Genomic DNA, 26,672 nt, shown 5'->3' with positions numbered 1-26,672 from the left:
GTTCATCAATACTGCAATCCCTGAGAACTCCTCTAAAAAGTATGGACACATTTGAATTCATTTTTTATAATTGCATTGTACTTATTTGGGGCTGAAAAAACATTTTTCCAATAGGTCTATATCTCTATATTAAAAAAATTCTATCCATTTGTCCTCTGCAGCCAGTATCTTTTCACATACTCATACCGATCGTAATACAGTGAACCCAGACTCCCATTCCTTCCACACTGCCTTAGTTATCTTCCTGTAGTTCTCCACTATTCAACTAAAAAGACAAGGGGGCACTGCCTCTGTTTCAAGAAGGAAAAGTCTCCAGAGATGTCATAGATTCTTTACTGTAAGGACTGTAAATCTGTGGAATAGTCTACCTCTGGATATGGTCACAGCAGGAAAAGTAAGTAGTTTTAAAAAGGGGTTAGATGAATTCTTAAAAGTAAATAAAATTAATGCTTATGAAAACATGTAGAAATCTGGGTCTCACTCCCCTTTTCTAACATTCACATCCCCACCTATCCTTTGGTTGAACTTGATGGACTTTTTTCAACCGTATTAACTATGTAACTCTTGGGTTTTGGATTGCAGATACTCCTCCTATTGAACTCAATTTTTTTCCTTCGCTTCCCTTTTCTTTTCTTTTCATCCTTCCTCCCCAACTGTTTCCTTCAGTGTCTAGATTGACTATCCCATTTGTCTTGTCTTTTACCATATTTCTTTACATTTAACTAGCAAAAGGACCCGGCTTCGCACGGGTATATTTCATCTATTTAATTTAATGTTTGTGTGTGTCGTTAAAAGATATAACAGTGAACTCCACAGTCCCTTAACACTGACCCCCCCACGGTGCCCCATCACTTTAAAATGGGACCCCCACAGCAACCCATCCCCTTAACTTTGACCTTCACAGCAGTCCACCCCTTTAATAGTGAGTTTCCCAGCACCCCAGTGACCTCCACAGCGGTCTGCCCCCTTAAAGGATAACTGTCACACTTAGACCCTAATTTCAATTTTCATATATGTAGTTACTAATAACATGATATTCCAGAATCAGTTACTATTAGACTGACTTACCCCATATTTAATAAGATTCAGCCCTTAGCAACCAGTCTGCATAAAACTGCAATGTCACTATTCAGTTAAGATGGCCGCCACTGCCCTCACCCTGAGGCTAATCCCGCCTGCCCTCACTAGCCAGTAACAATAGTCCCCCAAAAGTGTCAGTAACCAGAGCCCTCCCCCCTAAAGGGTTAATCTCCTGCAGCACAAAGGGGTCCTCTTACCACATGTTGCTTTCATTTATACACCGAGCAGATGGCAGATCTCCCTTCCCTGGTCTGCGCTGCTCCAACGCTGCATTCTCCAGCTCTGCTGAGTGAGGGAGCGTCTGCCAAGTGCAGGGACAGGGAGAAGTGCACACAGCCCAGGCACTGTTATCAGCTGCTGGGAAGGACCTGGCTTTAATCATTTACTTACAGTCCCTGGCTGTCAGTAATCTGAGCCTGCACGCTGCGTGTTCCTGCGTCCTCCGTCCTTCAACAGATAGACGGACCATGCCTAGCAACCCTATTTTAAGCACAGGTAAAAATAGGCAGTACAGGGGACAAAAATGTGGAATTAAGGGGTAATTGAATACACAGTGAAAAGTTGAAATAGGGCCACCAAGGAGATATTATCACCACAATCCAATACTCCCCAAAAAAATATACGACAGTTATACTTTAACAGTAACATCCACAGTGAGCGCCTCTATAACAGTGACCTCCACAGTGCCCGCCCCTTTAACAGTGACCTCCAAAGCGCCCTGCCCCTTTAATGCTAGGGCTACATGACGACATTTTGTCTCAACAAGATGGATTTTTCTGCGACTGTCGCGCACAGCATGTCGCAGTGCAACACCATAGACTATCATTATAAAAATTGTCGCACGACACATGTAGCAGTGTAGTGTAGAAAATTTCAGGAAAGACCAACTAGAGCAGCTGAACTTTATTTGGGGTTAATCAGAGGCACTTTAAATGATGGCAGGTGTATGCTGACTCCTATTTAACATGATTTTGAATGGGATTGCTTAATTCTGAACACAGCTACATCCCCAGTTAGAAGAGGGTGTGCACACTTATGCAACCACATTATTTTAGTTGTTTTTTTTTCCTCCCTCCTTCGCACGGGTATATTTCATCTATTTTATTTAATGTTTATGTGTGTCGTTAAAAGATATCGACAGTATACACTATAACAGTGACATCTACAGTACCCAGCTCTTTTAACAGTGACCTCCACAGTGGCCAGCCCCTTAACAGTAACATCCACAGCACCCTCCCCTTTAACAGTGACCTTCACAGCAGCCGCCCCTTTATTACTGACCTCCACAGCAGCCGCCCCTTTATTACTGACCTCCACAGTACCCCTTCTCGTTAACAGTGATTTCCACAATAACTCGCCCCCTTAACAGTGACCTCCATAGAGCTCCTGTCCCCTTAACAAGGACCTCTACAGCACCCCGCCCATTAACACTGACCTCCATAGCAGACAGTCCCCTTAACTGTGACCTCCACAGCAGCCTGCCCCCAGGGTGGCCAGAGGTCCAGTTTTATGCCAGACTGTCCAGCTCCTTTTGAACAGCTCACTCTCAGACAGCAGCTCTGTGCTGTCTGAGCGTGAGCTGCAGGGAGAAAATCACTGTCCCTCCCACTCCTGCAGCTGACAGAAGTTGATTTTTACCTTCATTTTTTCAAACCTTGTCGGCTGCGGAGTGGGAGGGGGCGTGGCCAAACTGGGTCGGAGGTGTGGCTTAGTGGGACCTGGGGATGGGGTTTTTAAGTCAGTCTTTTAAGAGTGCCCCCTTAACTGTGACCTCCACAGCACTCTGCTCCCTTAGCAGTGTAATCCACAGCATTCTGCCCCTTTAAAGCTTACCTACAGCAGTGAAGAAAAATGTCTGGGTTGTTATGGAAACCTGGTGTAAAACTGTGTGTATGTGGAGACTAAGGGCCTGCGAGCTTCTATTGGCTGATAAGGGTCATGTGACCACGTGTATTGCAGTTGGGATATGAAGAGAAAGACCTGCAGGCTTCTATTTGCTAATGTATTTTTTTGGAATATCTCAGGAACGGTACATGCTAGAGAGCTGAGACCCAGTCTAAAACCTTAGATTTCTTTACTTAAATCAGGTATGTATGTATATATATATATATATATATATATATATATATTTCGTAGATATAATTCAAACAACAGTCCTCCCCCCTTTAAAGGGAATCTGTCACCTGGATTTTGGGTATAGAGCTAAGGACATGGGTTGCTAGATGGCCGCTAGCACATCCGCAATACCCAGTTCCCATAGCTCTGTGTGCTTTTATTGTGTAAAAAAAACTATTTGATACATATGCAAATTAACCTGAGATGAGTCAGAGCTTGAAAATATGACTCTTCTCTGGTCACACAAGTAAGATATGACTCTTTTATGTAAATTTGCATATGTATCAAATCGTTTTTTTTACACAATAAAAGCACAGAGAGCTATGGGGACTGGGTATTGCGGATGTGCTAGCGGCCATCTAGCAGCCCATCTCCTCAGCTCTATACCCAAAATCCCGGTGACAGGTTCCCTTTAACCAAACAATATCAGAACTTAAAGGGGTTGTGCCAAGTTTATAATTTATCCCTTATTCACAGGATAGGAGATAGCTAATGGATCACTGGGGGTCCCATCTCCCTGATCTGATCGAGTGTTAGGTCGGGAATGCGCCCTGCCACTTCATTCATTCTCTATCGAACTGCTGGAGACATCCAAGTACAGTGCCCCAGCAATCAGTTAGTTATTCCCAAAATAACTAAATAGGGAATAACTTCTAAACTTGGTACAACCTTTTTAAACTTACATGCGCTGGGTACTAGAGTTATCTAGGAGGCTCCACTGGGCAATTTTTCCCAAGTTAGGCTAGTTCTCCGGTATTGAGATCAGTCATATGGGCTCAATACCGGAAAAAAAACGCTTCCGTTTTGTCCCCATTTATTGTCAATGGGGACAAGACTGAACTGAGCAGAACGAAATGCTCCAAAATGCATTCCGTTCCGTTTAGTTGCGTTCCCATACCGGAGAGCAAACCGCAACATGTTGTAGTTTGCTTTCCATCCTGGGAAGCGGAACAAGACGGATCCGGCATAACCCCCAGTGCAAGTCAATGGGGACATAATCTGACACAATAGAAAACGTATCCGTCCTTCATTGACTTTCAATGGTGTTCATGACGGATGCATCTTGGCAATGTTAAAGATAATACAACCAGATCATTTATAACGGATGCAGATGGTTGTATTATCAGTAAAGGAGGCGTTTTTGCTGAACCCTGCAAGATTCAGTAAAAACGCTAGTGGGAAAGTAGCCTTAGCCGTGGGAAAAATGCTATATGGTCAAAAACTGGTTATATAAATCCCTGCCGACTAAAATGGAATATATAACTAGCATTAAATGGCTCTTAACTCATGAGCAGCAGCATGCATGTGGAACCTGCACTCCCTGAATTCTATGGTGGCCATTATGGCACTATAACAGGTAGTATTTAGTGTTAGGTTCCCGTCTTACAGAAATCGCCTTGACGGGACGGGCCCAAATAATTTTGTACAAAATGTATTTGCCAAGAATCTCAAATTTACAAAATAAGCGTAGCATTAGCACCAGAATATTTTCTATAACTATGGCATTATTGTACATTATTTTTGTTTGCAGAGTGCTGTTGCATTGTGTTTATTTTGTGTTTCTAGCCATGGTGGTGTGCACCTGACTGACCCCCCTTTTATTTTGCAGTCCCAACTCATGAGAAATATATTTACATGAAACTGGATTTGGGTAATATACTTAGATTTCATCTCTGCAAAATATGTCTACTATGTAGAGCTGATTTCCATTGTTCTCCATTACCCGTGTAAGCATTTATTGTTGTAATTTATAAATCTTTAATGAACCATTAACTAAAATCCCAGTTAGTTTTTATTAAACATTTTCAATCATTTGTCCCCTGCAGCCAACATCTTTACACATACAATGAAGGCAGCTCTTTCTCCTTTACAGGAAAATCCATCAGCGGTGCTGCCTGAAGGCTCATTCTCTAGCTCTTATCTCTGAATTCCTGAATCTCTAAACTCAGAATATGAAAAATATGGTGTTATGAGCATGAACATCACACAGAATGATGTAAACATTGAAGAATCTGTGGCACATGCACAAGCGATGTGGCCCCTTCAAACAGCTGATCGGCAAAGTGGGCAAGAGTTGGCGCCCACCAATCAAATATCCTCAGAATAGGCTATCACTATCAGAAAACTGGATAACCCCCTATAAGCTGAATTCTTATCAAATTGATAAGAATTCAGCATACTTGAGCGTTTATAAGCTCTCTGGAATGCAGAGATAAAGGTTATATTGTGAAGAATACTGCAGCCAGTATCTTTTCACATACAAAGCTGACTGCTCTAACAAGGGGGTGATTTTTTTTATATATACATTAGTTCTATTGAATAATGTTTGGCTTGTTTAGTCCAAAATAAGTACAGTGTAATAATAATAATAAAACGTGCATTCAAATGTGTCACCTTCAGATGTCAGTCCATGGGAATTATTATAGTGATTTACCACTTTCCTATAAATATGTTGTATGTTGTAGCAGTTTGGTGTTCTTTACTTATTGCCGCGACCTAAATAATCTGATTTTCTCTGGACATGTGTTGCAGCACTTCCAAGTGATGTAACGCCCTGAGGGGTTAAGTGACCAACCAATCCATTACTGTAATTTATTGGAAAACTAAAATATTACATTGACATAAGTATTCAGACTAGTGATAACTGAATTGGTTCGTCCCAATATGAATGAACCCAATTAGTTCATCACATTATCTGTACTGGGGCCGAAGAATTGTCTGTATAATGATGTTAAAATGTATTCTTTGCGATTAAGCCTGATTAAGATGGCCGCCGGTCTCGCAAGACCACCTTAATCTTGTGTATGTGCCATTACTGTTAGTAGCGGCACATGGCCAAACATATTTCATTACGAATCTCTGCCCTCTCTACAACAGTTAGCGAATATGATATTTCCAAATTAGCACAGAACCTGTGGACTTAAATACGACATGATGAAAAAAGGTGGAGGTTCACTTTATGGATACAAACACACACCAAAGGTGCTCTGAAAAATAAAAGGTGGAGTGCTTGCCACTTTAATTAAACCTTTAATTCAGGGGCGGACTGGGAACTTAAAGTGGCCCTGGAAAAAACCCAAAAGGGGCCTCATGTTATAGGCAGGTCCAAATTTAAAGAAGGCGGGGCAGCAGAAGTAAATGGGGGCAGCAATACCATAGTGCTGGACAAAATACCGCTCCAGCAGAAACAAACACCACAGTGCAGCACAATATACTGCCCCAGCAGAACCAAACACCACAGTGCAGCACAATATACTGCCCTAGCAGAACCAAATACCACAGTGCAGCACAATATACTGCCCCAGCAGAACCAAACACCACAGTGCAGCACAATATACTGCCCTAGCAGAACCAAACACCACAGTGCAGCACAATATACTGCCCTAGCAGAACCAAACACCACAGTGCAGCACAATATACTGCCCTAGCAGAACCAAACACCACAGTGCAGCACAATATACTGCCCTAGCAGAACCAAACACCACAGTGCAGCACAATATACTGCCCTAGCAGAACCAAACACCACAGTGCAGCACAATATACTGCCCTAGCAGAACCAAATGCCACAGTCTTTAATTCATACATGCCTTAAAAGCCGACATGTACTACATACATGTCTACACATTTCGGATCACAAAAATGTGGACCCTCATGACAAAAACAGAAGTATTCACCTGACATAAATAGAGATAGATATCAGCAAAAACAGGTGTGAACAATTAACATAGACTCTAAGTGACATAGCACACAAATACAAATAAACCATATACATTTGTGCTTTTTTTAAAATATACAAAGAGACAGAATAAGAATCAATAATGTAATATAAGAACATTAAGACCTCTTGGAACACAAGAATCCATACGAAAAATCCAAAAGGATTCCCTGTTTAAAAGTAGACTTCTATGATCTCCCCCACGTTTAGGCGGATTAACCCTTTCCACGCCCTAAACCTGTGGTGTCTCCAGCATGACATGCTGCATAGTGTGAACTGACCGCTGATACATTTTTGGTGGTAGCATGTGGAATATCGGAGATATGTCTCCGAATTCTGACCTTTAAACAGTTAGTGGTACAGCCCACATATTGGAGACAGCACAGGGAACAAGTGATACAAATACACCACAAAACTGGTGTTGCAATTAATATAGTGTTTTATTTTAAACCCCTTCTGGTTTGCAATAGAAAAAACAGACTGACCAGTCTGAATAAATCCACAGCATGTATGTCCACTCCTATAGTTGCCCTTAAAATGAAGCCAAGTGGACTGGGTGCTGTTCACACTAGAAAATAAACTTGGACTGACTTTCTGGGCAATGGTCGGTGCACGTCAAGCTACACATTTTATTCATAAAGACACGATATCTATCCACTGTTCTTCAGAGCAGAGTACTGGTAAATATTTTTTTATAATATGACAGATTTTCGGGTATTCAAGACTGAAGTTAGTAGCAAAAACTGAAGCAGATTGTTTTTCTCTATTTTTCTGTATTGCTTGACTAGAGCTTTCTTTAGGAAAAAACAAATCCGCACACAATGTAGATGAAACATATCTTTTAGCTTGATTCAAGGACTGATTTGAATATTGTCGTAATGTTAGACGGTCGGCAACCACATTTAACTCTTTTGAAAAAGCCTCATCATTAGAACAATTGTGTCTCTCGTGAATATATTCACCCCTAGGTATATTGTGAATGACATGTGGGGGATGACATGATGTAGCAAGAAGAGTGGTGTTGCCGGCGGTTTCCTTACAATATGTATGTGTGGTCACCTTGGAAGTACTGGCATCGCCTATGAGAAGGAGATCCAAATATGGGATAGTGAATGCATCAAAATAAAGTGTAAATTTAAGATTACATTTATTATTGTTGAGAAACTCTCCAAGCAGCGGTATTGTCGCTTGGTCCCCTGACCATATAAATAACAAATCATCAATATAACAACCATACCATTGCAAGGAGGCTTCCCAAGGAGTATCAGAAGAAAATAGATAGTTATGCTCCCACCATGCCATATATTTGATTGCCAAGGAGGGCGAGAACTTCGCCCCCATGGATACTCCAATACGCTGTAAAAAGAAGTGTTGATTAAACATTAAGCAAAAACAAAACCACTTCCAAAATATCATTTAAAAAAACAGGACTAAACTCAGAATATACACTGCTCAAAAAAATAAAGGGAACACAAAAATAACACATCCAAGATCTGAGTTAATTAAATATTCTTCTGAAATACTTTGTTCTTTACATAGTTGAATGTGCTGACAACAAAATCACACAAAAATTAAAAAATGGAAATCAAATTTTTCAACCCATGGAGGTCTGGATTTGGAGTCACACTCAAAATTAAAGTGGAAAAACACACTACAGGCTGATCCAACTTTGATGTAATGTCCTTAAAACAAGTTAAAATGAGGCTCAATAGTGTGTGTGGCCTCCACGTGCCTGTATGACCTCCCTACAATGCCCGTGCATGCTCCTGATGAGGTGGTAGACGGTCTCCTGAGGGATCTCCTCCCAGACCTGGACTAAAGCATCTGCCAACTCCTGGACAGTCTGTGGTGCAATGTGACGTTGGTGGATAGAGCGGGACATGATGTCCCAGATGTGCTCAATTGGATTCAGGTCTGGGGAACGGGCGGGCCAGTCCATAGCATCAATGCCTTCGTCTTGCAGGAACTGCTGACACACTCCAGCCACATGAGGTCTAGAATTGTCTTGCATTAGGAGGAACCCAGGGCCAACCGCACCAGCATATGGTCTCACAAGGGGTCTGAGGATCTCATCTTGGTACCTAATGGCAGTCAGGCTACCTCTGGCGAGCACATGGAGGGCTGTGCGGCCCTCCAAAGAAATGCCACCCCACACCATTACTGACCCAATGCCAAACCGGTCATGCTGGAGGATGTTGCAGGCAGCAGAACGTTCTCCACGGCGTCTCAAGACTCTGTCACGTCTGTCAAATGTGCTCAGTGTGAACCTGCTTTCATCTGTGAAGAGCACAGGGCGCCAGTGGCGAATTTGCCAATCTTGGTGTTCTCTGGCAAATTCCAAACGTCCTGCACGGTGTTGGGCTGTAAGCACAACCCCCACCTCAGGACGTCGGGCCCTCATATCACCCTCATGGAGTCTGTTTCTGACCGTTTGAGCAGACACATGCACATTTGTGGCCTGCTGGAGGTCATTTTGCAGGGCTCTGGCAGTGCTCCTCCTGTTTCTCCTTGTACAAATGCAGAGGTAGCGGTCCTGCTGCTGGGTTGTTGCCCTCCTACGGCCTCCTCCACGTCTCCTGATGTACTGGCCTGTCTCCTGGTAGCGTCTCCATGCTCTGGACACTACGCTGACAGACACAGCAAACCTTCTTGCCACAGCTCGCATTGATGTGTCATCCTGGATAAGCTGCACTACCTGAGCCACTTGTGTGGGTTGTAGACTCTGTCTCATGCTACCACTAGAGTGAAAGCACCGCCAGCATTCAAAAGTGACCAAAACATCAGCCAGGAAGCATAGGAACTGAGAAGTGATCTGGGGTCACCACCTGCAGAACCACTCCTTTATTGGGGGTGTCTTGCTAATTGCCTATAATTTCCACCTGTTGTCTATCCCATTTGCACAACAGCATGTGAAATTGATTGTCACTCAGTGTTGCTTCCTAAGTGGACAGTTTGATTTCACAGAAGTGTGATTGACTTGGAGTTACATTGTGTTGTTTAAGTGTTCCCTTTATTTTTTTGAGCAGTGTATATTCAGAAACCATTTGAGAGAAACAATAGCCAAGTTGTGCGGAATAGTTGTATACAAAGAGGTTACATCAGCTGTGATCCAAACGTAACCGGGCCTTCTCGATGCACTAAACCGTAAACCGGGCCGCCATACAAAATTAAAAAAAGAATGTAAGACAGTTCTAGTATCCAAAAGGAAGCCCGGAATCGTTTGGATCAACGGCTGCAAAATACTGTCAATCCATGCCGATAACCTCTCTGTAAAATGCTACAATAGGATGCATAGGAGAAGGAAAACCTCCCTTATGTACCTTTGGCAATGAATGAAATATAGGAATAACAGGATGAGGAACATATATATATACAATCACCTAAAGAATTATTAGGAACACCTGTTCTATTTCTCATTAATGCAATTATCTAGTCAACCAATCACATGGCAGTTGCTTCAATGCATTTAGGGGTGTGGTCCTGGTCAAGACAATCTCCTGAACTCCAAACTGAATGTCAGAATGGGAAAGAAAGGTGATTTAAGCAATTTTGAGCGTGGCATGCTTGTTGGTGCCAGACGGGCCGGTCTGAGTATTTCACAATCTGCTCAGTTACTGGGATTTTCACGCACAACCATTTCTAGGGTTTACAAAGAATGGTGTGAAAAGGGAAAAACATCCAGTATGCGTCAGTCCTGTGGGCAAAAATGCCTTGTGGATGCTAGAGGTCAGAGGAGAATGGGCCGACTGATTCAAGCTGATAGAAGAGCAACGTTGACTGAAATAACCACTCGTTACAACCGAGGTATTCAGCAAAGCATTTGTAAAGCCACAACACGCACAACCTTGAGGCGGATGGGCTACAACAGCAGAAGACCCCATTGGGTACCACTCATCTCCACTACAAATAGGAAAAAGAAGCTACAATTTGCACGAGCTCACCAAAATTGGACTGTTGAAGACTGGAAAAATGTTGCCTGGTCTCATGAGTCTCGATTTCTGTTGAGACATTCAAATGGTAGAGTCTGAATTTAGCGTAAACAGAATGAGAACATGTATCCATCCTCTGATGACTACTTCCAGCAGGATAATGCACCATGTCACAAAGCTCGAATCATTTCAAATTGGTTTCTTGAACATGACAATGAGTTCACTGTACTAAAATGGCCCCCACAGTCACAAGATCTCAACCCAATAGAGCATCTTTGGGATGTGGTGGAACGGGAGCTTCGTGCCCTGGATGTGCATCCCTCAAATCTCCATCAACTGCAAGATGCTATCCTATCAATATGGGCCAACATTTCTAAAGAATGCTATCAGCACCTTGTTGAATCAATGCCACGTAGAATTAAGGCAGTTCTGAAGGCAAAAGGGGGTCCAACACCGTATTAGTATGGTGTTCCTAATAATTCTTTATGTGAGTGTATATAGTCCACTTGTTTTTGATTCAGAAAATCATGTTCAATGCCAAAGGACAAAAGGGACAACAACTCCTGTTGATACTGTGGTGTTGGGTTGTGGTTTAGTTCTAAATAAGTATCAGTATCCTCTAACATGATAAGGTTCTGGGATTCATAAATGAGTCGATCCATAACCACAACAGACCCACCTTTATCCGCCTGTTTTATTGTTAATGTCCCTCATATTTTCCAATTCTCTAAGAGCAGTGCGCTCCCTGTATGATAAATTATTAAAATATTTATTAACACATTGTGTTTGCACTGTCTTATTGAGAGTACACAAATCTCGCTCAACCAATTCCTGGAAGCAGTCCAACGCGGATGAAAGCGATTGGACCGGATAAAAATCACGGTTATACATAATAAAATTATGAAAAGAATCATTACTATAAAGGTTCTTCCGGAATTGGGCGAGATTGTTGCATATGGGAAATATTCGTAAGTTCCAGAAAAGAAAAAAAGTTTACATTAGAATGAGATGATATGGAACATGGACTAAATATAGGTTCCTGAGTGTCCTGCAACTTATCCTCGTTGTGGAAATGTCTTTTCAATGTAAGATTACGAGCCAGTCTATTCACATCAATGATGGTCCGATAAAGATTAAAGTGACAAGTGGGCAAAAAAGAAAGACCCCTTGCCAAAACATCAATTTGGGGTTAAGTTAGTATTTTTGAAGAAAGGTTAATTACCTGCAGATCATTTACGGTTTAGTGCATCGAGAAGGCCCGGTTACGTTTGGATCACAGCTGATATAACCTCTTTGTATACAACCATTCCGCACAACTTGGCTATTGTTTCTCTCAAATGGTTTCTGAATATATATTCTGAGTCTAGTCCTTCTTTTCAAAATTATATTTTGGAAGTGGTTTTGTTTTTGCTTAATGTTTAATCAACACTTCTTTTTTCAGCGTATTGGAGTATCCATGGGGGCAAAGTTCTCGCCCTCCTTGGCAATCATATATATGGCATGATGGGAGCATAACTATCTATTTTCATCTCATAATCCTTGGGTAGCCTCCTTGCAGTGGTATGGTCGTTATATAGATGATTTGTTATTTATATGGTCAGGGGACCAAGCGACAATACCGCTGTTTGGAGAGTTTCTCAACAATAATAAATGCAATCTTAAATTTACACTTTATTTTGATGCCTCCACTATCCCATATTTGGATCTCCTTCTCATAGGCGATGTCAGTGCTTCCAAGGTGACGACACATACATATCGTAAGGAAACCGCCGGCAACACCACTCTTCTTGCTTCATCTACATTGTGTGCGGATTTAGTTTTTCCTAAAGAAAGCTCTAGTCAAGCAATACAGAAAAATAGAGAAAAACAATCTTCTTCAGTTTTTGCTACTAACTTCAGTCTTGAATACCCGAAAATCTGTCATATTATAAAAAAAATATTTACCAGTACTCTGCTCTGAAGAACAGTGGCTAGATATCGTGTCTTTAGGAATAAAATGTGTAGCTTGACGTGCACCGACCATTGCCCAGAAAGTAAGTCCAAGTTTATTTTCTAGTGTGAACAGCACCCAGTCCACTTGGGTTCGTTTTAAGGGCAACTATAGGAGTGGACATCGGATACGCACATGCTGTGGATTTATTCAGACTGGTCAGTCAGTTTTTTCTATTGCAAACCAGAAGGGGTTTGAAATAAAACAGTATATTAATTGCAACATCAGTTTTGTGGTGTATTTGTATCACTTGTTCCCTGTGCTGTCTCCAATATGTGGGCTGTACCACTAACTGTTTAAAGGTCAGAATTCGGAGACATATCTCCGATATTCCACATGCTACCACCAAAAATGTATCAGCGGTCAGTTCACACTATGCAGCATGTCATGCTGGAGACATCACAGGTTTACAGGTACAGGCGTGGAAAGGGTTAATCCACCTAAACGTGGGGGAGATCATAGAAGGCTACTTTTAAACAGGAAATCCTTTTGGATTTTCCGTATGGATTCTTGTGTTTCAAAAGGTCTAAATCGCAAACATGTTCTTATATTACATTATTGATTCTTATTCTGTCTCTTTGTATATTTTTTAAAAAGCACATATGTACAGTATATGTTTTTTTGTATTTGTATGCTAGATCATTTAGAAGCAGCCTTTGAGGTGGAGTCTATGGTAATTGTTCACACCTGTTTTTGCTGATATCTTTCTCTTTTTATGTCAGGTGAATACTTCTGTTTTTGTCATGAGTAAGGGTTCACATTTTTGTGATCCGAAACGCGTAGACATGTATGTATTGTATGTCGGCTTTTAAGGCACGTACTGTATGTATTAAAGATTATCACTTTTCTTGGGAAGCTGGATTTTTCTTCTGTTTGATATTTTGCATTTGTCGCTTGGTTCCTGACATCTATCTATCCGCGCCTCCCTTGGATTTTGAACAGCTGCGTGAGCACTGCAATTTGACTATGTAGGAATACCACAGTGTAACACAATGTACTGCCCTAGCAGAACCAAGTACCACAGTGTAACACAATATACTGCTCTAGCAGAACCAAATATCACAGTGTAACACAATGTACTGCCCTAGCAGAACCAAGTACCACAGTGTAACACAATATACTGCCCTAGCAGAACCAAGTACCACAGTGTAACACAATATACTGCCCTAGCCGTACCAAATACCACAGTGTAACACAATATACTGCCCTAGCAGAACCAAATACCACAGTGTAACACAATGTACTGCCCTAGCAGAACCAAGTACCACAGTGTAACACAATATACTGCCCTAGCAGAACCAAATACCACAGTGTAACACAATATACTGCCCTAGCAGAACCAAGTACCACAGTGTAACACAATATACTGCCCTAGCAGAACCAAATATCACAGTGTAACACAATGTACTGCCCTAGCAGAACCAAATACCACAGTGTAACACAATGTACTGCCTAGCAGAACCAAATACCACAGTGTAACACAATGTACTGCCCTAGCAGAACCAAATACCACAGTGTAACACAATGTACTGCCCTAGCAGAACTAAATACCACAGTGTAACACAATGTACTGCCCTAGCAGAACCAAATACCACAGTGTAACACAATGTACTGCCCTAGCAGAACCAAATACCACAGTGTAACACAATGTACTGCCCTAGCCGAACCAAATACCCAGTGTAACACAATGTACTGCCCTAGCAGAACCAAGTACCACAGTGTAACACAATATACTGCCCTAGCAGAACCAAACACCACAGTGTAACACAATATACTGCCCTAGCAGAACCAAATACCACAGTGTAACACAATGTACTGCCCTAGCAGAACCAAGTACCACAGTGTAACACAATATACTGCCCTAGCAGAACCAAATATCACAGTGTAACACAATGTACTGCCCTAGCAGAACCAAGTACCATAGTGCAGGACAAAATACTGCCATCCGCCCCACAGTATGAAGCTGTATCATCGTCCTGAGGACAGCACTATAATTGAATTCAGAAGGGCTTCTGCGGCGATTGGCCTGATGCTCCGGCATTAATTAATACTGAAAGCATCAGATCTTTATGTACCTGGCTGACGGCCAAGAGGGGGATTAAGTGGCCCCCTGGGCATCAGACCGCCGGAACATTTCTAGGATCTATGGCCAATCCGCCCATGACTTGATTCATAAGTAATTCATATTTTCTCGCATATTCTTCTGTTAGGGTTTTATCTGGAATGACAGATGCTGTTCTAGCTCGAGTTTATCACCAGTCAGACCTGGAACTGTTGGCTAAAGAAGCATCTATTCCCATAGTGAACGGATTGTCTGACGACTACCATCCCGTTCAGATACTAGCTGATTATCTGACTATTCAGGTTAGTCGCAATCACTATTGTATATCCGCTTTCTACAAATGAATGTTGTAAGCTTGCCATTCAGGTATGAGACAATCCTGGGAATTCCTCAGAGTAGTTAGTACAACCAGCGTGCGCTGCATGAAAATCAGGCTTTTGCTCGGTGGGAGTTATGTAGAAGTTCTCTGCGTTGCTAAGCAATACCATAGTGTGACTAATATCCACCGCAATCAGTCCTGCACATTCTGTCCTATAGGGATGGAAAACAAGGCATCACTTGTATAAATTTGTGGAAGTCATACTTTTATTAACATAGAATTTTTCTGTATAAGGTAAATTTTATTCTATTATTGTTTATTAAAGGGATTTTCTGAGTTCTTTTTTTTAAAGGCATGAATACTATTAGAATAATTTAAAAAAAATATGCTATACATACTCTTCCCCAATGCCGTTCCTATACTGCCCACCTCTGCAGCTATGACGTCATGTTTTGTCTGTGGCGTTGATGGGCTTGTATACAAACACTGTAAAGACGCCAATCACGGACAGCCCGTTTAAAGGCCTATATTTTATTATGGGGGGGGGATTAATAATTCTATAAACACATACACATAGTACAGTTCCCAATTGGAAGGAACCGTTCCTAGCCCTTACCTTAATGAAGAGATGTTTGCACATGCATACTTACCTCTCATACGATATTAATGAAATCAGTAGTAATAACATAAAAACACTTGCAGATTTTTATAACCTCATTTAAATACAGCTTACATTCAGCAGTGGTTGTGCTATCGGGTACGAACACACGGCGCAGTCGAGGCAAGGCGGCTGTGGTAGAGAGCCACGCAGCCAATTAGGCCGCAGCTGCCTCTTATTTAATGAAAGAAGACCGCACTGTATAGCCGGTCTTCATTGTTAATGGCTGCTCGCAGGCATGGGATTCAGCCAGTTCCCTCCAGTTCTCCAGATATGGTTGTTAAAATTACAACTGGATGGGAGAAGCTTGTTACTGGCTGAGTCCCGATCCGGTGCGCCGCTGACAATTTGGCTTCTTAGTTGGCTGGTATGTGTGTGTAGTGTATATATGGTGTATTTATATATGTGTACCATGTATATGGTGTATTTATGTGTATGTGTGTTGCACATACAGTATATATGGTGTATATATATTTAAACATGTAGTGATGCAGCGTGTCCGCTGTTGAGTAGGGAACCTGTTAAAAATTTTAATCGCACGCCTGGCTGCACGGCACCTTCAATACCGCTCAGCCACAATGAAGACCGACTATACAGTGCCTTCTTCATTAATTAAATAAGAGGTAGCTGCCGGGGGTGCTGCAATCGGCTCACGACCTCACCATGTGGCCATACCCATCCTCTCTCTTCTGAAAAGAGGTGGGGAAACTGTTTGTCTGTGACATTGGTAAGATTTCCCAGCTTCCCATCCACTTATATGACCTACTAACCCAGTTAAATAGCATTTCTAAGGCTAGTTTCAGATGGCCTTAATGCAGCCACATCGACATGGCTGCAGGAACACGTAACCTCCTACTACACACTTCTAATAAACTAAACTTTAATACTTAGAGAAGAATATATATATTCTTTTACCCCTCGTTGAGTACATTGAATTAACATAGACCTGCAAGCACATAAAACAAATCATTCTTTAGAATAAAGGTGAAACTAGGTTTACACAATATCGTATTTTTGTAACCTTCGTAAAAAAAAATAATAAAAAAAAGTTCCACCAAATCTGACTGCTCATCTGTTTAAGACCTTACTTCTAGTCATAAACATAGTATACTTTTAAATGGATTTTAAATGTGGGGATGAAAGAGCACTTTTATGTGACGTTTTGATATTTACTGTTTCAGTTGTTTTACTACTGGATTTGTAGCGTACATATGCAAAACATATACACAGGGCCCTATAGGATATGTATGAGACCTTATGAAGCCTTTTGTTGGCAGAATACATTTGGAAATACTTGCAACAGATATGTGACTTAATCTCTGTATGAACAGAGCCTAATAGTTACACAAATAAATTGTATATTGTGTGAAGCTGCACCAATGTGTCAGATAACCAAATTGTGGAGCTCACAGTTGGATAGAATCACCCATTCTACATAAAATGCAATAAAGATAAAAATAATAACAGGGCACTCACTGACAATGGGTTCAAATTAAAAGCAATTTATTAATACAGGTAGGATAAAATTGTGATGGTGATAGTAGTACAATTAAAAAGTGAAAAATATAACCGGAACTAAGGATAGCAGCAGTCCTATGTGGTAACCTCCGATGGTCAGGAAAAAGGGTCTCTGAAGATCATGCAGTGTGTAACTAACAGCAGAATTAAAAAAATTCAAATAATCGAATATCCTAAGTTAAATGCATAAAATCGATTGTCCCATAAAATCAATTCGAAAATATGTGCAATACAAAGAGATAATAGCAGTCCAATAATAGTCAGGAACGTTGGTCCCTCCAAACCATATGGTGTGTGACTAGGTACATAAAATCGTATAAATAATATTCGGATCCTTCCAAAAGTACATGAAGCTGTCTTCAAAATTCGAGAGTGAACCAATGTTCATATATGACCATGAATTCATATACTTATTGATGTAGTAACGATTATTTGTGTGAGTTATCGTCGTCCCGCAACTCTAAATACACAAGCGGCGTCCCGCTTAACAGGAACTTGGCAAAAGAGACTCTAATTGCTGGTCTTATTCTTGTATAATTTCGAATACAGTATTAAAGGGGTTCTGCACTTTGTTTTAACTGATGTTCTATCCTCCCGGGTGTCGGACCCCCGCCGATCAGAAGCTGATGATCTATCCAGAGGATAGATCATCAGTTAAAACAAAGTGCAGAACCCCTTTAACTTGAATATCATGTGATCTCTATTAATTTGTGAGAAGTATCACACTTTAATGCAATTGTTAAACTCACGATTTGGTGTCCTCACCGCTTCTCTCTCCCACGCTGGCTAGCACCGCACTCTGACCTCTGTCTGTGTTCCGGTGCCGGTTCACGTATGACCGATGCTTTCTTACTCGCAGGTAAATCTGTGTTGAGAGGTGAGGATGGTTTTCGATATTTTCAACCTCAGAAAGTTCTTTTGTGTTGTGTTAATAGACCAGCAGTATTTAGCAGTAAGAGTCTTCCTAGTCTTTCATGGGGGATTGCACCAAACGCGTTTCGGGACTACGGTCCCTTCTTCACCACTGAAGAAGGGACCGTAGTCCCGAAACGCGTTTGCTGCAATCCCCCATGAAAGACTAGGAGGACTCTTACTGCTAAATACTTACTGCTAAATGCTTTTTTTAATTTTTTTTTATTCAATACATTTTTATTGAAATTTCAGTAATAAAGCAGACTTTCATTACATTAGTAATGTCAACAATAATGACATTTAAATACAGAGGCGAGCAAGATTAACATCAATCATCATTGCCTTAGCATATAGGTGCATGGAGAAACATGCCCTAAGGGCAAAATAGTATCGGGATATTGGAACATTAAAGTAGGCAAGTAGGCAAAGGAGAGGCATAGCGGCTTGACAGCCAAGAGAGCCACTGATTATGTATTCGTATCCTAGAACGAGATGTGTCTGCAAAAGTCATTTCACAATGCATATGTTCATTGACGGATTGCACAACTGCAGCTATTGACGGGGACTGCGCTATTTTCCATTGGCGAGCTATAATGTTTCGGGCAGCGCTAATAACATGTGCAGTAATCCCCCTCAATGTGAGAGGAATATCCACCAGACCAATCCCCAGAATTGTCAGTTCAGGGGAGAGGTTTACGTCATCTGATGTGACTTCTCTAAGAAGGTCTTTAATGGCAGACCAAAAGGACATAACTGAAGGGCAAGCCCACCACATATGAAGGGGGGTTCCCACCCCACCACATCCTCTCCAACAAAGTGACGAGTACCCGGGGACTAAGTGGGCCAGTCTATTGGGTGTTAGATACCAGCGCAGCTGGATCCGCCTAGCCTGCTCAATGTGATTGATGCATTTGGAACCTTTAACCACCTCAGCCCCCATAGCTTAAACACCCTGAAAGACCAGGCCACTTTTTACACTTCTGACCTACACTACTTTCACCGTTTATTGCTCGGTCATGCAACTTACCACCCAAATGAATTTTACCTCCTTTTCTTCTCACTAATAGAGCTTTCATTTGGTGGTATTTCATTGCTGCTGACATTTTTACTTTTTTTGTTATTAATCGAAATTTTACGATTTTTTTGCAAAAAAATGACATTTTTCACTTTCAGTTGTAAAATTTTGCAAAAAAAACGACATCCATATATAAATTTTGCTCTAAATTTATTGTTCTACATGTCTTTGATAAAAAAAAAATGTTTGGGTAAAAAAAAAATGGTTTGTGTAAAAGTTATAGCGTTTACAAACTATGGTACAAAAATGTGAATTTCCGCTTTTTGAAGCAGCTCTGACTTTCTGAGCACCTGTCATGTTTCCTGAGGTTCTACAATGGCCAGATAGTACAAACACCCCACAAATGACCCCATTTCGGAAAGTAGACACCCTAAGGTATTCGCTGATGGGCATAGTGAGTTCATAGAACTTTTTATTTTTTGTCACAAGTTAGCGGAAAATGATGATTTTTTTTTTTCTTACAAAGTCTCATATTCCACTAACTTGTGACAAAAAATAAAAACTTCCATGAACTCACTATGCCCATCAGCGAATACCTTGGGGTGTCTTCTTTCCAAAATGGGGTCACATGTGGGGTAGTTATACTGCCCTGGCATTCTAGGGGCCCAAATGTGTGGTAAGGAGTTTGAAATCAAATTCTGTAAAAAATGGCCGGTGAAATCCGAAAGGTGCTCTTTGGAATGTGGGCCCCTTTGCCCACCTAGGCTGCAAAAAAGTGTCACACATGTGGTATCTCCGTATTCAGGAGAAGTTGGGGAATGTGTTTTGGGGTGTCATTTTACATATACCCATGCTGGGTGAGAGAAATATCTTGGCAAAAGACAACTTTGTATAAAAAAATGGGAAAAGTTGTCTTTTGCCAAGATATTTCTCTCACCCAGCATGGGTATATGTAAAATGACACCCCAAAACACATTCCCCAACTTCTCCTGAATACGGAGATACCAAATGTGTGACACTTCTTTGCAGCCTAGGTGGGCAAAGGGGCCCATATTCCAAAGAGCACCTTTCGGATTTCACAGGTCATTTTTTACAGAATTTGATTTCAAACTCTTTACCACACATTTGGGCCCCTAGAATGCCAGGGCAGTATAACTACCCCACAAGTGACCCCATTTTGGAAAGAAGACACCCCAAGGTATTCGCTGATGGGCATAGTGAGTTCATGGAAGTTTTTATTTTTTGTCACAAGTTAGTGGAATATGAGACTTTGTAAGAAAAAAATAAAAATAAAATAAATCATCATTTTCCACTAACTTGTGACAAAAAATAAAAAATTCTAGGAACTCGCCATGCCCCTCACGGAATACCTTGGGGTGTCTTCTTTCCAAAATGGGGTCACTTGTGGGGTAGTTATACTGCCCTGGCATTCTAGGGGCCCAAATGTGTGGTAAGGAGTTTGAAATCAAATTCTGTAAAAAATGACCTGTGAAATCCGAAAGGTGCTCTTTGGAATATGGGCCCCTTTGCCCACCTAGGCTGCAAAAAAGTGTCACACATCTGGTATCTCCGTATTCAGGAGAAGTTGGGGAATGTGTTTTGGGGTGTCATTTTACATATACCCATGCTGGGTGAGAGAAATATCTTGGCAAAAGACAACTTTTCCCATTTTTTTATACAAAGTTGTCTTTTGCCAAGATATTTCTCTCACCCAGCATGGGTATATGTAAAATGACACCCCAAAACACATTCCCCAACTTCTCCTGAATACGGAGATACCACATGTGTGACACTTTTTTGCAGCCTAGGTGGGCAAAGGGGCCCACATTCCAAAGAGCACCTTTCGGATTTCACCGGCCATTTTTTACAGAATTTGATTTCAAACTCCTTACCACATATTTGGGCCCCTAGAATGCCAGGGCAGTATAACTACCCCACAAGCGACCCCATTTTGGAAATAAGACACCCCAAGGTATTTCGTGATGGGCATAGTGAGTTCATGGAAGTTTTTATTTTTTGTCACAAGTTAGTGGAATATGAGACTTTGTAAGGGAAATTTTTTATAAAAAAAATCATCATTTTCCGCTAACTTGTGACAAAAAATATAAAATTCTAGGAACTCGCCATGCCCCTCACGGAATACCTTGGGGTGTCTTCTTTCCAAAATGGGGTCACTTGTGAGGTAGTTATACTGCCCTGGCATTTTCCAGGGGCCCTAATGTGTGGTAAGTAGGTAAATGACCTGTGAAATCCTAAAGGTGCTCTTTGGAATGTGGGCCCCTTTGCCCACCTAGGCTGCAAAAAAGTGTCACACATGTGGTATCTCCGTATTCAGGAGAAGTTGGGCAATGTGTTTTGGGGTGTCTTTTTACATATACTCATGCTGGGTGAGAGAAATATCTCGGCAAAAGACAACATTTCCCATTTTTTTATACAAAGTTGGCATTTGACCAAGATATTTATCTAACCCAGCATGGGTATATGTAAAATGACACCCCAAAACACATTGCCCAACTTCTCCTGAGTACGGCGATACCACATGTGTGACACTTTTTTGCAGCCTTGATGCGCAAAGGGGCCCACATTCATTTTATGAGGGCATTTTTAGACATTTAGATCCCAGACTTCTTCTCACGCTTTAGGGCCCCTAGAATGCCAGGGCAGTATAAATACCCCACATTTGACCCCATTTTGGAAAGAAGACACCCCAAGGTATTCAATGAGGGGCATGGTGAGTTCATAGAAATTTTTTTTTTTGGCACAAGTTAGCAGAAATTGATATATTTATTTTTTTTCTCACAAAGTCTCCCTTTCCGCTAACTTGGGACAAAAATTTCAATCTTTCATGGACTCAATATGCCCCTCACGGAATACCTTGGGGTGTCTTCTTTCCGAAATGGGGTCACATGTGGGGTATTTATACTGCCTTGGCATTCTAGGGGCCCTAAAGCGTGAGAAGAAGTCTGGAATATAAATGTCTAAAAAATTTTACACATTTGGATTCCGTGAGGGGTATGGTGAGTTCATGTGAGATTTTATTTTTTGACACAAGTTAGTGGAATATGAGACTTTGTAAGAAAAAAATTATAATTTCCGCTAACTTGGGCCAAAAAAATGTCTGAATGGAGCCTTACAGGGGGGTGATCAATGACAGGGGGGTGATCAATGACAGGGGGGTGATCAGAGAGTCTATATGGGGTGATCACACCCCTGTCATTGATCACCCCCCTATAAGGCTCCATTCAGACGTCCGTATGCATTTTGCGGATCCGATCCATCTATCAGTGGATCTGTAAAAATCATGCGGACGTCTGAATGGAGCTTTACAGGGGGGTGATCAATGACAGGGGGGTAATCAATGACAGGGGGGTGATCAGGGAGTCTATATGGGGTGATCACCACAGTCATTGATCACGCCCCTGTAAGGCTCCATTCAGATGTCCGTATGCGTTTTGCGGATGCGATCCATCTATCAGTGGATCCGTAAAAATCATGCAGACGTCTAAATGGAGCTTTACAGGGGGGTGATCAATGACAGGGGGGTAATCAATGACAGGGGGGTGATCAGGGAGTCTATATGGGGTGATCACCACAGTCATTGATCACGCCCCTGTAAGGCTCCATTCAGACGTCCGTATGCGTTTTTCGGATCCGATACATCTATCAGTGGATCCGTAAAAATCATGCGGACGTCTAAATGGAGCTTTACAGGGGGGTGATCAATGACAGGGGGGTAATCAATGACAGGGGGGTGATCAGGGAGTCTATATGGGGTGATCACCACAGTCATTGATCACGCCCCTGTAAGGCTCCATTCAGACGTCCGTATGCGTTTTGCGGATCCGATCCATCTATCAGTGGATCTGTAAAAATCATGCGGACGTCTGAATGGAGCTTTACAGGGGTGTGATCAATGACAGGGGGGGTAATCAATGACAGGGGGGTGATCAGGGAGTCTATATGGGGTGATCAGGGGTGATCAGGGGCTAATAAGGGGTTAATAAGTGACAGGGGGGGGTGTAGTGTAGTGTGGTGCTACATATTGCTGAGCTATCTGTGTCCTCTGGTATGTCGATCCAAACAAAAGGGACCACCAGAGGACCAGGTAGCAGGTATATTAGACGCTGTTATCAAAACAGCGTCTAATATACCTGTTAGGGGTTAAAAAAATCACATCTCCAGCCTGCCAGCGAACGATCGCCGCTGGCAGGCTGGAGATCCACTTGCTTACCTTCCGATCCTGTGAACGCGCGCGCCTGTGTGCGCGCGTTCACAGGAAATTTTGCGTCTCGCGAGAGGACGCGCCGGCGCGTCCAGACGGAATTAATTAACCACCTCCAGGACGCGTCGCTGCGTACGGCGGTCCGGAGGTGGTTAAAGGACCAGTATAGGGCCATGTTCCATTGCCGTATAGAAAATGTTTACCCTAGTTCTTGTTCCCAACGGAGCATAAAAGGCTGCTTGCTTATCCTTCAAATCCGAGGGGAATTGGACTGGTATTATCTATTTGTATTGCACATATTTTCGAATTGATTTTATGGGACAATCGATTTTATGCATTTAACTTAGGATATTCGATTATTTGAATTTTTTTTAATTCTGCTGTTAGTTACACACTGCATGGTCTTCAGAGACCCTTTTTCCTGACCATCGGAGGTTACCACATAGGACTGCTGCTATCCTTAGTTCCGGTTATATTTTTTACTTTTTAATTGTACTACTATCACCATCACTATTTTATCCTACCTGTATCAATAAATTGCTTTTAATTTGACCCCATTGTCAGTGAGTGCCCAGTTATTATTTTGATCTTAATAGTTACACAAGTTGAAGTATACAGTCGTGGCCGAAAGTTTTGAGAATTACATAAATATTGGAAATTGGAAAAGTTGCTGCTTAAGTTTTTATAATAGCAATTTGCATATACTCCAGAATGTTATGAAGAGTGATCAGATGAATTGCATAGTCCTTCTTTGCCATGAAAATTAACTTAATCCCAAAAAAAACTTTCCACTGCATTTCATTGCTGTCATTAAAGAACCTGCTGAGATCATTTCCGTAATCGTCTTGTTAACTCAGGTGAGAATGTTGACGAGCACAAGGCTGGAGATCATTATGTCAGGCTGATTGGGTCAAAATGGCAGACTTGACATGTTAAAAGGAGGGTGATGCTTGAAATCATTGTTCTTCCATTGTTAACCATGGTGACCTGCAAAGAAACGCGTGCATCCATCATTGCGTTGCATAAAAATGGCTTCACAGGCAAAGATATTGTGGCTACTAAGATTGCACCTCAATCAACAATTAATAGGATCATCAAGAACTTCAAGGAAAGAGGTTCAATTCTTGTTAAGAAGGCTTCAGGGCGTCCAAGAAAGTCCTGCAAGCGCCAGGATCGTCTCCTAAAGAGGATTCAGCTGCGGGATCGGTCTGCCACCAGTGCAGAGCCTGCTCAGGAATGGCAGCAGGCAGGTGTGAGCGCATCTGCACGCACAGTGAGGCGAAGACTTTTGGAAGATGGCCTGGTGTCAAGAAGGGCAGCAAAGAAGCCACTTCTCTCCAAAAAAAACCATCAGGGACAGATTGATCTTCTGCAGAAAGTATGGTGAATGGACTGCTGAGGACTAGGGCAAAGTCATATTCATAAAGCCTCTTTCCGATTGTTTGGGGCATCTGGAAAAAGGCTTGTCCGGAGAAGAAAAGGTGAGCGCTACCATCAGTCCTGTGTCATGCCAACAGTAAAGCATCCTGAGACCATTCATGTGTGGGGTTGCTTCTCATCCAAGGGAGTGGGCTCACTCACAATTGTGCCCAAAAAAAAAGCCAAAGCCATGAATAAAGAATGGTACCAAAACACCCTCCAGCAGCAACTTCTTCCAACAATCCAACAACAGTTTGGTGAAGAACAATGCATTTTCCAGCACGATGGAGCACCGTGCCATAAGGCAAAAGTGATAACTAAGTGGCTCGGGGACCAAAACGTTGACATTTTGGGTCCATGGCCTGGAAACTCCCCAGATCTTAATCCCATTGAGAACTTGTGGTCAATCCTCAAGAGGCGGGTGGACAAACAAAAACCCACTAATTCTGACAAACTCCAAGAAGTGATTATGAAAGAATGGGTTGCTATCAGTCAGGAATTGGCCCAGAAGTTGATTGAGAGCATGCCCAGTCGAATTGCAGAGGTCCTGAAAAAGAAGGGCCAACACTGCAAATACAGACTCTTTGCATAAATGTCATGTAATTGTCGATAAAAGCCTTTGAAACGTATGAAGTGCATGTAATTATATTTCACTACATCACAGAAGCAACTGAAACAAAGATCTAAAAGCAGTTTAGCAGCAAACTTTGTGAAAACTAATATTTGTGTCATTCTCAAAACTTTTGGCCACGACTGTATATTCAACTTCATTATCTATCAAAACCAGCTATTTGGTCTAGAGAAGTTGATAGGGTTGTCTCGTGAAGGGAGAGTCACTTTCCGGTTCTGTGGACTTGAAATGTCCTTGTATTATATGGACAACCATTCCCCTTAAATTCCACCTTTTCATATTACATTCCCTCTGCAGTGGCAGCTGCAGGGGAAATGCCCAGCTGGTCACAAATCAGCTGTTTGCCCGAGGCACCAAGAGTGGAACACATGGCAATTAGTTGATCACTATGGGGGCAATATTCTAAAAGGGTCTTGTATAGAAGTATGTAAACCCCTTTAAACCAAATCACATGGATGACTGTGGCCAACCCACCCTCACAGGGTGAAGAAATTCCTATTTAATAACTTGATTGACTGCTTTTGAACCTTCTCTGGCTTTTCTATATCTTTTCCACTAGGTGCTAACCATGTTCTACAGTGATAAATGATGACACAAATGATCTTCTCCACAGGAACATTATGGCCACCTCAAAGGACTAACTATTTCCTGGATTGGTGATGGAAATAATGTCCTACATTCAATCATGCTGAGTGCTGCAAAATTCGGAATGAATGTGCACATTGCAACACCAAAGGTAAATGTCATAATACCCATAATAAAAAGCCTAGACTTCTCTATGGAAGTGCAGTCCAATAATTATGGAAATGGCAGATATTTTGTCAGTTGTCATGTTTTGGTCATAAATGAAGTCATCATCATTACATAAAGTTTATGAAAACTGAGAAGATGGGAAGAAGATTGAAATATTATTTTGGAGGAACAATATCTACTTGCCCTTGGAGCCCTTCATTGTTAACCAGGCACGTCACTGTACATATAGTTGTACCTGATAATAGTAAAGCTAACTATCATTCACTTCATAGGGACTGAGCTGCATTATGAAGCTGTATGTGCTGCATCGGTCAGACAATGATAAGCTGATCAA

The 26,672-nt window shown here is 41.7% G+C and overlaps 1 protein-coding gene and 1 long non-coding RNA gene across 2 annotated transcripts in view; one reads left to right on the top strand and one right to left on the bottom strand.

The window, feature by feature from the left end:
* Positions 1-26,672, top strand: part of OTC (ornithine transcarbamylase) — a 119,670-nt gene that overhangs the window by 61,971 nt on the left and 31,027 nt on the right. The window contains exons 5-6 of the mRNA XM_040423787.1: positions 15,040-15,193; positions 26,199-26,321. Coding sequence (XP_040279721.1) covers positions 15,040-15,193; positions 26,199-26,321 — 277 coding nt within the window. The remainder of the gene's footprint in view (positions 1-15,039; positions 15,194-26,198; positions 26,322-26,672) is intronic.
* On the bottom strand, positions 346-3,273 carry LOC120994905. Its single transcript, XR_005777497.1, has 3 exons — positions 3,264-3,273; positions 1,347-1,354; positions 346-480 (listed from the first exon to the last, which is right to left on the bottom strand). It is a non-coding gene; the product is annotated as an uncharacterized LOC120994905 (long non-coding RNA).

The sequence above is a fragment of the Bufo bufo genome, chromosome 3 (assembly GCF_905171765.1).
Source record: "Bufo bufo chromosome 3, aBufBuf1.1, whole genome shotgun sequence".
Classification (NCBI taxonomy): Eukaryota; Metazoa; Chordata; class Amphibia; order Anura; family Bufonidae; genus Bufo; species Bufo bufo.
Note: the sequence above shows the minus strand (reverse complement) of the source record. Positions and strands in the feature narration are given on the sequence as shown.